The sequence below is a fragment of the Pelobates fuscus genome, chromosome 2 (genome assembly GCF_036172605.1).
Source record: "Pelobates fuscus isolate aPelFus1 chromosome 2, aPelFus1.pri, whole genome shotgun sequence".
NCBI lineage: Eukaryota > Metazoa > Chordata > Amphibia > Anura > Pelobatidae > Pelobates > Pelobates fuscus.
In genome coordinates this window covers 7,454,616-7,466,329 of record NC_086318.1, presented here as the reverse complement: position 1 = coordinate 7,466,329, position 11,714 = coordinate 7,454,616, and the positions used below count along the sequence as shown (strand labels likewise).

Here is an 11,714-nt window from a genome sequence, read left to right as displayed (position 1 = left end):
CCATTGTACAGGTAGCTGTGCAGGTGGATCACTGCATTCCTAGTGAGAGGAATCTGATTTATCTATTTTACTGTAATGATCATTCGGATAATGGAAAGTGTGATGTTAAAGGAACTCTTCAAACACCTTTAAAAAGTTGGCTTTGAGGTGCTTTATGTGTGAAGTGTTTTCTTTTTTTGTAAAACTGAAAAAAGCGCAGATTTCAATAAAAATTTGCATTTTTATTAAACCTTGATTCCCCCCGCTGGCTGTCAGACACCCGGTCCTGGTATTTCCTGGTTAGATTACCTTAGTGGAGATAAACTCGAGAGGCAGCAATTGCCCAAGACACCATAAAACCTGTACATGGGGGGTACTGTTCTACTCGGGAGACTTCGCTGAACACAAATATTATTGTTTCAAAACAGTAAAATGTATCACAACGATGATATCGCCAGTAAAAGTGAAGTTTTTTGCATTTTTCACGCACAAACAGCACTTACACTGACGATATTCTATGCTAACATTCTAACGGCCGTGTCGGGGCGATCTATCATTGGTAGCCGAACATACTGTAACAGGAAACACAAATAGAGCAGGACTAATAATAATTAGAGGGAACATTGTTCACGAGTCTCGTTAATTTCTGAAAACTATCCGTATGCAGACAGATTCAGCACTAACTGAATAGCAAACAGTGGGATTTTACTGATTTGCAGTTTTTTAACTTATTCCATTGATTAGAATAAAGATCACAAAGTGACGCAGTACGTTCTCAATAAAGATTTTATTTGAAATTCTCAGATTGTTCTGATTGACCCAGAAATTATTCAGCAAACTGAAGATAAACAGATCCGGTGACATATATATATTTAATATTCTTAAAGCTACGGAAGGTATTTAGAGAAATAATGAACTCGCAGTGTGCGCCATAAATGGCGTCTAGTTTACAAAATTCAAACTCCCGGCCCATTTTCTCAGATCATTTTCTATATTTACATGGGTTTATTGGGTAAATTTCATTATCTTTTCATCCCTTTGTACAGCGCTACGGAATCTGATGGCGCTATATAAATAATAAAATAATAATAATAATTATGAGCATTCCTCACATTACAAACACCATTTCAGTAAAGCCCATCAAGCAAAACATGCTATTTCTACTTTTCAATATCATACAAAGAGCCCGGCATAAACCTGGGGAATTACATTAATTATTATAACTCCCATTACCTCAGTCAGCTAATATACAATAATAATCAGCCAGTATACATAATGACACACACTGACAAGGTGACACACACTAACACACATGATGACACACACTGACACACATAAAGACACACACTGACAAGGTGACACACACTAACACACATAATGACACACACTGACACACATAAAGACACACACTGACAAGGTGACACACACTAACACACATAATGACACACACTGACACACATAAAGACACACACTGACAAGGTGACACACACTAACACACATAATGACACACACTGACACACATAAAGACACACACTGACAAGGTGACACACACTAACACACATAATGACACACACACTAACACACATAATGACACACACTGACAAGGTGACACACACCAACACACATAATGACATACACTGACACACATAAAGACACACACTGACAAGGTGACACACACTAACATACATAATGACACACACACTAACACACATAATGACACACACTGACAAGGTGACACACACCAACACACATTATGACACACACACTAACACACATTATGACACACACAGTGCAGGCATAAAACACATGATGAGAGTTGAAGTCCAGAACAGATACCAGCACCAGAGGCTGCCTGTAGCTGACATGCAGATGCAACAAACTATAACTCACATCACAATCAGACAACACAAACTCACACACACACGGATTTAATCAGTGAATTAAAAACAATCTCTAACATGCAGGATACAAGCTGTGACTATAGTTTAAAGGACCACTATAAGCTGAAGTGGTCTGGGTGCCAGGTCCAGCTATGTTTAACCCTGTCTGCTGTAAACATAGCAGCTTCTTTGAAACAGCTATGTTTACACTGAGGGTTAATCCAGCCTCTAGTGGCTGTCTCATTGATTTCCACAGTGAGAGGACGCTGGACGTCCATAGGAAAGCATTGAGAATGCTTTCCTATGGACTGACTGAATGTGTGGGCGGCTCGAGAGTCCCCGGCGCTGGAGAAAGGTAAGGATTTAACCCCTTCCTCCCCCTAGAGCCCGGCGGGAGAGGGGCCATGAGGGTGGGGGGGACCTATTAATACTATAGTGCCAGGAAAACGAGTATGTCTTCCTGGCACTATAGTGGTCCTTTAATTATAGAGATGTTTGTCTGTATTGAGTAATTCTGCTTTAATGTCAGATAAATTCACCCACAATCACACACAGAGCAGATGTTGCTTAGTAACAGGCTCCGCCTATACCCAGTTTAAGTGGGTGGGGCTAACCCTGTTGTGATGCTCCGCCCACACCCAGATCAGTATTACCGTCTCGTGATTCCCACTCCGGGATTTCCAGTTAAATCACTTTAATTAGATTAATAAATCATTCAATAAATTCTCAGCCAGGCATTGCCCCCACATACCCCGAATATAGCATGAAGCGGCTCAGTGAAGGTGGCAGTGAAGGTGTGTAAGTGTCTGATGGGGTCACACAGCTCATAAAAGGACATCCGCCCGGCCTCGTAGTCCAGGACTATCCGCAATCTCCGGCTGGAAACGGGGTGAGGTAACAAGGTTTTCTTACTGTCATGTATTACAATATACTGATTATAATACCCCTCCAAACCCCAGGACTTGTTATTCCATCCAATCACTTCCTGAAGTCCTTCCCTGGCTATACTGGGATAGGCCATCCCTACCCTCCATCCCCCTGATTCACTGCGCTCCACTTCCCAGTAATGTCGCCCAGAGGAGAAACTCGTGGAGCTTAGAACCTGATAATGCTCAAATCTCTCTGGTGTTTTTGGTCTTCTCTGCTTCATATATCTATGCCAGGATACAGTTTTCATATCACCCGATACAGTTGCAGTATTAGCAGCCGTGTTTACATCCAGTAACATGTCTGAAGCCCTGTTTACACCCAGTAACATGTCTGAAGCCGTGTTTATACCCACTAACATGTCTGAAGCCGTGTTTATACCCACTAACATGTCTGAAGCCGTGTTTACACCCAGTAACATGTCTGAAGCCGTGTTTACATCCACTAACATGTCTGAAGTCATGTTTACGTCCGGTAACATGTCTGAAGCCGTGTTTACGGCCGGTAACATGTCTGAAGCCGTGTTTACACCCGGTAACATGTCTGAAGCCGTGTTTACATCCAGTTCCATGTCTGAAGCCGTGTTTACACCCAGTAACATATTAGCCGGTACATGGAGCTGTCTCTTTATTCCGGTCACAATCCCAGCTAATCCTGAGTGTAAGGTCGCTGAGATCAGACCCACATCCAGATCCCCTGCAGCACGGACCTTGTTATCATCTCTCTCTCTGTCCTCATTATCTCCCTCCTCAGTATCACAATAGTCAGCGCTGTCTGATTCCCGTACTTGTAAGACAGTTACAGGATCCGTCATGTTACACAGCTCCTCAATGTGACCCATCTTCCTGGACAAATCCTCCTTCTTTATTTCCATCTGCCGGATTAGATCTGAGACTCGGAGTGAGACCTGCTCTTCCTGCCTGGAGATCTCACTCAGGACTCGCTTCTCTAGAGCTTCCAGCTGTTCCTTGATGCCCCCAATCAGGGCAGTGACTTCCTCTGTTAACCCAGCTGGTTTATCTGACACTTCTCTCCTGAGCTCCTGCAGGCTCTGGACTCTTTTCTCAGCCTCCTCTCTCCTTGAGGTCAGTTTCTGTAGAATATTTCTCAGTTTCTCCTTCTTCTTCTCAGAGGCCACATTCAGAGTCTCCACCGCGTGTCCCCTGTGCTCTCCGTCCAGCCTGCAGGACACACAGATACAGGCAGCATCCTCAGAGCAGTAATATTTCAGGATTTCCTTGTGGACTGAGCATTTCCTGTTCCCCAGTGAAGTGGTGGGCTCAGTTAGGACATGTTCTGCTGACTGGCTGTGGACCCTCAGGTGGACTTCACACAGAGAAGCTTCACACAGAAGACATGTTTTAACAGCAGGTACAGGAGAGTGAACACAATAAGTACAGGAGATCCCAACCTCCTCCTGCTCTGGGTGAGTAGATAGAAAACTCTCCACTATGTTACACATTCTCAGGTTTCTTTTAAGCTTCGGTATTACCCTAAACCTGTGTCTGCATTCAGGACAGGAATATTCCCTCTCCTCCTGGTTGTCCCATGTTCTTTTGATACAGACCCAGCAGTAGCTATGTCCACATGTCAGGGTTACAGGATCTGTATAAATGTTCGTACAGATACAGCAGACCAGCTCGTCTCTTAGATCATCAGACGCCATCACTGAAAGCAGCAACAAGAGACGAAACTGAAAGTTTGTCTTTTATCAGAAATCAGTTGGACATTGAACCCAGAAATCAGTGGGACTGGTTTTACCACATTTCACAATCAGGGTGCGGACAGTTTGTATCAGAGGATTTAACTTCCTGACTGTTAATCCTGAGAGTTCCTAATGATCTATCTTTTCTATAACACAATATTCAGAGGGTATATTATTATTATTATATTATTTATATAGCGCCATCACATTCCGTAGCGCTGTACAATGGAATTGTACTAATGTAACTAGAAAAGCTAAAAAAAAAAAAAAAATATGAGTGTGTATGTGTCAGTGAGTGTGTTACTGTGTGTGTGTGTGTGTGTCTGTTAATGAGTTGTTAGTGTGTGTGTGTCAGTGAGTGTGTTACTGTGTGTGTGTCTGTTAATGAGTGTGTTAGTTTGTGTGTCAGTGAGTGTGTTACTGTGTGTGTGTTAGTTTGTGTGTGTCTGTTAGTGTGTCTGCTAGTGAGTGTCAGTAAATGTGTTAGTGAGTGTTACTGTGTGTGTGTCAGCTCCGAATGCGCATAAGCGGCAAGAGCCGCGCGCGCACTCAAACCGCCACAGGAAAGCATAACTCAATGCTTTCCTATGGACGTCCAGCGGAATCACAGTAGCGCCTCTAGCGGCTGTCAGTGAATAATGTGTATGTGTATAATGAACTGGCATGCACACCGCGTGACCAGGTGCCCGCCGCCATGTGTAGCGGCCCCGGCCCGCGCAGAGTAAGCGCCGGGGGAGAAAGCGGGGCCCACGGATCAATTTTCGCACCGGGGCCCAATGGATCGTGTGTACGCCACTGCTGTGTCCATTAACCTCCAATCTCTCTGAATTTTCTCAAAGAACAGAATTCTCACATTACTTCTCCATACAAATCACAATTTTACACAACTAGCAATACTGACAACGGAGCTCTTAAAGTGGCTCAGGGCCGAACAGGGAGATCTTGACAGAGCCGGAGCTCCAGGTCCAGACAGGGTCCCCTCTCTGAGCCTGGGCCCTAGCTGGACGCCTTGGCCACCTAATGGGTAACCCGGCTCTGACCTGTGTGGTAGTAGTTTGAGATCTTTATGAAAGTGGCAGAATTAGACTTTATTTATTCAAGCTTTGATCGGTCTATTTATTGTAACAGTTCAATTAAGAGAAGCTCGTTTTGAACCTGGTGATGGAAGATAGTCTATATACCAATTAGAAGAAATGTTTGTCTGTATCTGGTAAATACTCATAATGTGGAACTTTTCCATCAATGGCCGGATTCCTCTTTAAGATTCCTGATCTAATTATCATGGCTAACGATTCAACGTCCTCTGATGGAGTTTTTTCTCAGATCTCATTGAACGTTGAGCCATGTTCTCCATTTATACGGTCTGTTTAGTTATTTTGCCATTAGTAATTAGCTTTCCCTCATGTGGTAGTCCTGGCTCTGTAGGTAGGTCTGGATTCCTATCTATACCCCATGGCCCGTTACTCGGAAAGACTCAAAGAGCAGAAGGCTTAGATTTTAGTCTCGACCATGATCACCTCAACAAGGTCTTCCAATGCCTTCAGTGAGGTTATCTCTGGAATGAGGGGATCTGATGAACAAAAACTAACCGTTCAAACACACACCCCAACTTTGTATTAAAGATGGGGTGATAACAGGTACCTGCTCTGTGGTCAGGGTGGGAGATTTTAAACGTATTTACTATAGGAGGGATTCATTGTAACCTGTAGTCATGCGGCATGTTGGACGTCTTTCTTGCCAGTATACAGCGTAAAACTGGAGAATAATTGGCTCTTAATTCAGGCTGAGAAAACCTTTCTCCAGATGTGACTTCTAAAGCTAGAACGAGCTCACAGCGACCAGTGAAACAAGCAAAAATGAAGTCACAGGCACTAGGCACTGTGATATATATGTATGGTGGCAATGAAAGAGTTAATCTGTTTATATGAACGGTGTTAATATGTTTATATCAGTGGTAGTCAACCTTTTTCTACCTACCGCCCACAAATGCATCTTTTTGGTTGAAAAAATGTCCTTACCGCCCACCTGTTTTCGCGCAAGTGCGGAATATTTATTAGAAAGGAGGGTGTTTTAAAAAAAAAAAAATTAAATGTACGTACATTTATCTTTTTATTTCTACTAAATGCATGTTTATAATGTTTTTAACTTTATAAACTTTAATGAGAAAACAATAAAGTAAATTGAAATTACCTTTATTAGTGATTTATGAGATCCTTGAGGTTGATGCTGCGCGACTAAATATTTGATATCTGGTTCGATTTTTGTAAGGAACAAACGAAGGTCTCCTCTTTCGGTGATATTCAGACAACTTCTCTGTTTGCGCATAATATGATTTCTCATCTGTGCGTCAGCTCCCCTCCTCTCCCTCCTCAATTCCCCTCCCCACCTTTTTTTTTATTTTTTAACCTTCCTTATAGCAATGCCCAGTAGGAAGGCTGAGCTAGGTATTCAACTTACTATTACTTACTATAGCCCATTATAACAGACCGGCAGGCAGGCATACAGACAGACAGACAGACAGACAGGCACACACATACAGACAGACAGGCACACAAAGAAACAGACAGAAAGGCACACACAGACAGACAGACAGGCACACACATACAGACAGACAGGCACACACAGACAGACAGACAGGCACACACATACAGACAGGCACACACACATACATAACATACAGACACACAAAGACACATACAAAGACATATACATACAGACACACAAAGACACATACAAAGACATATACATACAGACACAGAGACACACACACACACGACATACATACACACACACACACACACGACATACATACACACACACACACACACGACATACATACAAAGACACAAACAAACACACACAAAATATTGTAGTCACCCTCCTGTTTCCTACCTTTTAGGTGCAGGAGGGTGACTTTCCCTGGGGTCCAGTGGTGGCTCAGGTGGATGGAAGTCAGAGTTTCCATTCTGACTCCCTGGTCTTCCTCCCGCGCGGCTCTCAGTGTTAGCTGGGAGGAGTGACGTGCAGTCACTTCCTCCCAGCTCGGTGATGTAATCACAGGGGGCCCGGTCGCGCTGTAAAGCGCCCAGCGCTGACCGGGACCCCTTACAATCCACATCCATCGGGTGGCCCTGACAGCATGGGCCACCCGATGGAACCCTCCATATGCGGGGGCCGGGGCCGCAAATGGTGATGGCGGTACCCGGTCACACCCGCCCGCCTGGTCTCTCAAAATTAGAAAATCCCTAACGCCCACCTGGAATCGTGAAATGCCCACTAGTGGGCGGTAGGGACCAGGTTGACGACCCATGGTTTATATGAACGGTGGCAGTGAAGGAGTTAATCTATTTATATATATATATATATGGTGGCAGTGAAGGAGTTAATCTGTTTATATGAACAGTGTCAATGACGGAGTTAATCTATTTATATATATATATGGTGGCAGTGAAGGAGTTAATCTGTTTATATATGGTGGCAGTGAAGGAGTCAATCTGTTTATATGAACGGTGTCAATGACGGAGTTAATCTATTTATATATATGGTGGCAGTGAAGGAGTTAATAAATAAATTTCATTACAATTAAATCAGCCTACGTTACAGGCCTCATTTCTTTGTTGTTAACCATGACACATAAGGATTTAATTCCTTTTCATGCATACTCGGGTTGAATCACACTTACTGATCCAACCAATCATACGTTTCCTGCACAGTAATATATGTATGTGTGTGTGTGTGTGTGTATATTCTTCGCCCTGCTGTACCTCCTCCACCTACTACTGCCTCAGACTTTGCAACTCACTTCACTGACAAGATCTCTACAATCAGAGAAGAGATCTCTCATCTTTCTCCTCCCCCTTGCAATACTTCCCCTAACTTCACTCCCTCTGCTGTTCTATGTTCATTCGCACCCGCTACATTGGAAGAGGTTTCTGCTCTGCTCCAGTCCTCCCGCCCCACCACCTGCTCCCTAGATCCAATTCCCTCGCATCTCATCCGTACTCTGTTTTCTTCTCTTTCTCCACCTCTCACTAAAAATCTCTCTCTCTCTCTCTCTCTCTCTCTCTCTCTCTCTCGTATATTTCCATCGCCGTTCAAACATGCAACTGTAAGCCCAATCTTGACCCTAACTCCCCATCCAACTATCATCCTATCTCGCTACTGCCTTTTGCATCCAAGATCCTTGAAAGAATTGTGTATGCGAGATTGACAGACTTCCTCGAATCAAACTCTCTGCTAGACCTGCTTCAGTCTGGTTTTCCGCGTTAAGCACTCTGTGGAAACGGCACTGACCAAAGTATCCAATGATCTACTCGCTGCAACATTTCGTGGTCACTACTCTATCCTAATTCTCCTTGACCTGTCTGCGGCTTTTGACACTGTTGATCATCAACAGCTTCTTCTCATCCTTAGCAATATCGGTCTACAAGATATTGCTCTCTCCTGGTGCTCCTCCCACCTCTCCCAGCGCTCTTTCAGTGTTTCTTTCTCTGGCTCTGCTTCTTCTCCCCAACTCCTCTCTGTTGGTGTCCCTCAAGGTTCAGTCCTTGGTCCCCTACTGTTCTCCATCTATACTGCCTCCCTTGGTAAACGCATTAGCTCCTTTGGCTTCCAATATCATTTCTATGCAGATTTCACGCAAATCTACCTGTCCTCTCCTGATCTCTCCTCGTCCCTCTTGACTAGTGTCTCTGATTGCCTCTCTGCTGTTTCTAACTGGATGGCTGCCCACTTCCTTAAACTAAACTTGACCAAAACTGAAATTCTGGTCTTTCCTCCCTCAAGTGTTGTTACTCCTGTGTCTGTCTCCCTCCACGTCAATGGTGCTAACATCAGCTACACCACGTAGGCTCGCTGCCTAGGTGTTCTCTTTGACTCCGACCTCTCCTTCAAGCCTCATGTTCACTCTATCGCCAAATCCTGTCATTTCCATCTCAAAAACATTGCGCGCATCCGCCCCTACTTAACGCCAGATGCGACTAAGGTGTTGGTCCATTCCACTGTACTTTCTCGCCTTGACTACTGTAATCCGCTTCTCAGTGGTCTTACGTGCTCCCAACTTGCACTGTTACAGTCCATAATGAATGCGGCAGCGAGGCTCATCTTCCTGTCCGCCCGCACCTCCCATGCCTCACCCTTCTGTCAGTCCCTACATTGGCTTCCTATAAAATATAGAGCTCAATTTAAAATTCTGGTTCTTGCTTTCAAATCTCTACATAATGCTGCTCCCACCTATCTATCCTCCCTTATACACAAGTATGTCCCGTCTAGGCCCTTACGATCTGCTGAAGACTTACGTCTATCTTCTGTCCGTACTCCCACCTCTGATGCTCGCCTTCAAGACTTCTCGAGGGCTGCACCGTTCCTGTGGAACTCGCTTCCCTCCTCCGTTAGATGCTCACCCAGTCTCCACTCCTTCAAAAAATCATTAAAAACCCACTTCTTCATAAAAGCATATCAATCAATGGTTTTGTCAGTCTATACAGATGTTTAAACTGCAATTGGATAAATACTTGCAAAAACATAACATACAGGGATATAATTTCTAATTAGTGGGGTAATAGCTGCTTGATCCAAGGAGACATCTGACTGCTATTTTGGGGTCAAGAAGGAATTTTTTTCCTAGTTTGTTGCAAAATTGGAAGCGCTTCAGACTGGGTTTTTTGCCTTCTTTTGGATCAACAGCAAAAGCATATGTGAGGAAGGCTGAACTTGATCGACGCAAGTCTCTTTTCAGCTATGTAACTATGTAATATGTAATTAAACTCTTAATAGCTCCCAACTGATTCCTCTTCTGCAACTGTCACTAGTCTAATACTATCCTTACCTTTTGTCATTTTACCCCACTCCCTCTAGCATGTAAGCTCTTTGAGCAGGGCACTCAACCCCTTTGTTCCTGTGTCCAACTTGTCTGGTTACAACTACATGTCTGTTTGTCCACCCATTGTAAAGCGCTGTGGAATTTGACAGCGCTCTATAAATAATAATAATAATAAAAATAAAAATATATATATTTATATCATCTTACTTTTATGTTCCCCTTACACACCATTATATAACACATGTTGTTGGTACATAGGCCACGGCCTCCCTCAGATATCTTATTAAAGCCATGCCAACATTTCTGAGTAACACATATCTATTGCATAATATCAACATTTTATTTGCAATCATACGCAAGCAAACCTTAAAGGGACACTATAGTCACCTGAACAACTTTAGCTTAATGAAGCAGTTTTGGTGTATAGAACATGCCCCTGCAGCCTCACTGCTCAATCCTCTGCCATTTAGGAGTTAAATCCCTTTGTTTATGAACCCTAGTCACACCTCCCTGCATGTGACTTGCACAGCCTTCCATAAACACTTCCTGTAAAGAGAGCCCTATTTAGGCTTTCTTTATTGCAAGTTCTGTTTAATTAAGATTTTCTTATCCCCTGCTATGTTAATAGCTTGCTAGACCCTGCCAGAGCCTCCTGTATGTGATTAAAGTTCAATTTAGAGATTGAGATACAGTTATTTAACGGGAAACTCCAGTGCCAGGAAAACGATCCATTTTCCTGGCACTGGAGGGTCCCTCTCCCTCCCACCCCCCAATTCCCAGTTGCTAAAGGGGTGAAAACCCCTTCAGTGACTTACCAGAGGCAGCGACATGTCCCACGTCGCTGCTTCCTCCTCCCCCGCCGCTCCTCCTTCTGCTTACGTCGGCCGGTGGGCGAGACTGATCCCGCCCGCCGGCCGAGGAGACCTAATGCGCGGCAATGCTGCGCATGCGCATTAGCGCACCCCATAGGAAAGCATTGAAAATGAATTTCAATGCTACCCTATGGGGAATAGAGCGACGCTGGAGGTCCTCACACAGCGTGAGGATGTCCAGCGACGCTCTAGCACAGAAAACCTGTGCTAAAGAGCAGGAAGTTCCCTCTAGTGGCTGTCTAATAGACAGCCACTAGGGGAAGACTTAACCCTGCAATGTAATTATTGGAGTTTAAAAAATACTGCAATAATTACACTTGCAGGGTTAAGGGTAGTGGGAGTTGGCACCCAGACCACTCCAATGAGCAGAAGTGGTCTGGGTGCCTGGAGTGTCCCTTTAAGGTAAATGACATCTGTTTGAAAGTGAAACCAGTTTTGTTTTTCATGCAGGCTCTGTCAATCATAGCCCGGGGAGGTGTGGCTAGGGCTGCATAAACAAACAAAGTGATTTAACTCCTAAATGACAGTGA

The 11,714-nt window shown here is 44.1% G+C and overlaps 1 protein-coding gene across 1 annotated transcript; it reads right to left on the bottom strand.

Moving 5' to 3' along the window:
- Positions 1-2,420: 2,420 nt before the first annotated feature.
- LOC134586401 (E3 ubiquitin-protein ligase TRIM39-like) lies at positions 2,421-4,484 on the bottom strand. The gene is made up of 2 exons (XM_063441902.1): positions 3,386-4,484; positions 2,421-3,097 (listed from the first exon to the last, which is right to left on the bottom strand). Exons 1-2 carry the CDS (start codon positions 4,450-4,452, stop codon positions 2,575-2,577), a joined length of 1,590 nt encoding a protein of 529 aa, XP_063297972.1. The 5' UTR covers positions 4,453-4,484; the 3' UTR covers positions 2,421-2,574.
- Positions 4,485-11,714: the final 7,230 nt, after the last annotated feature.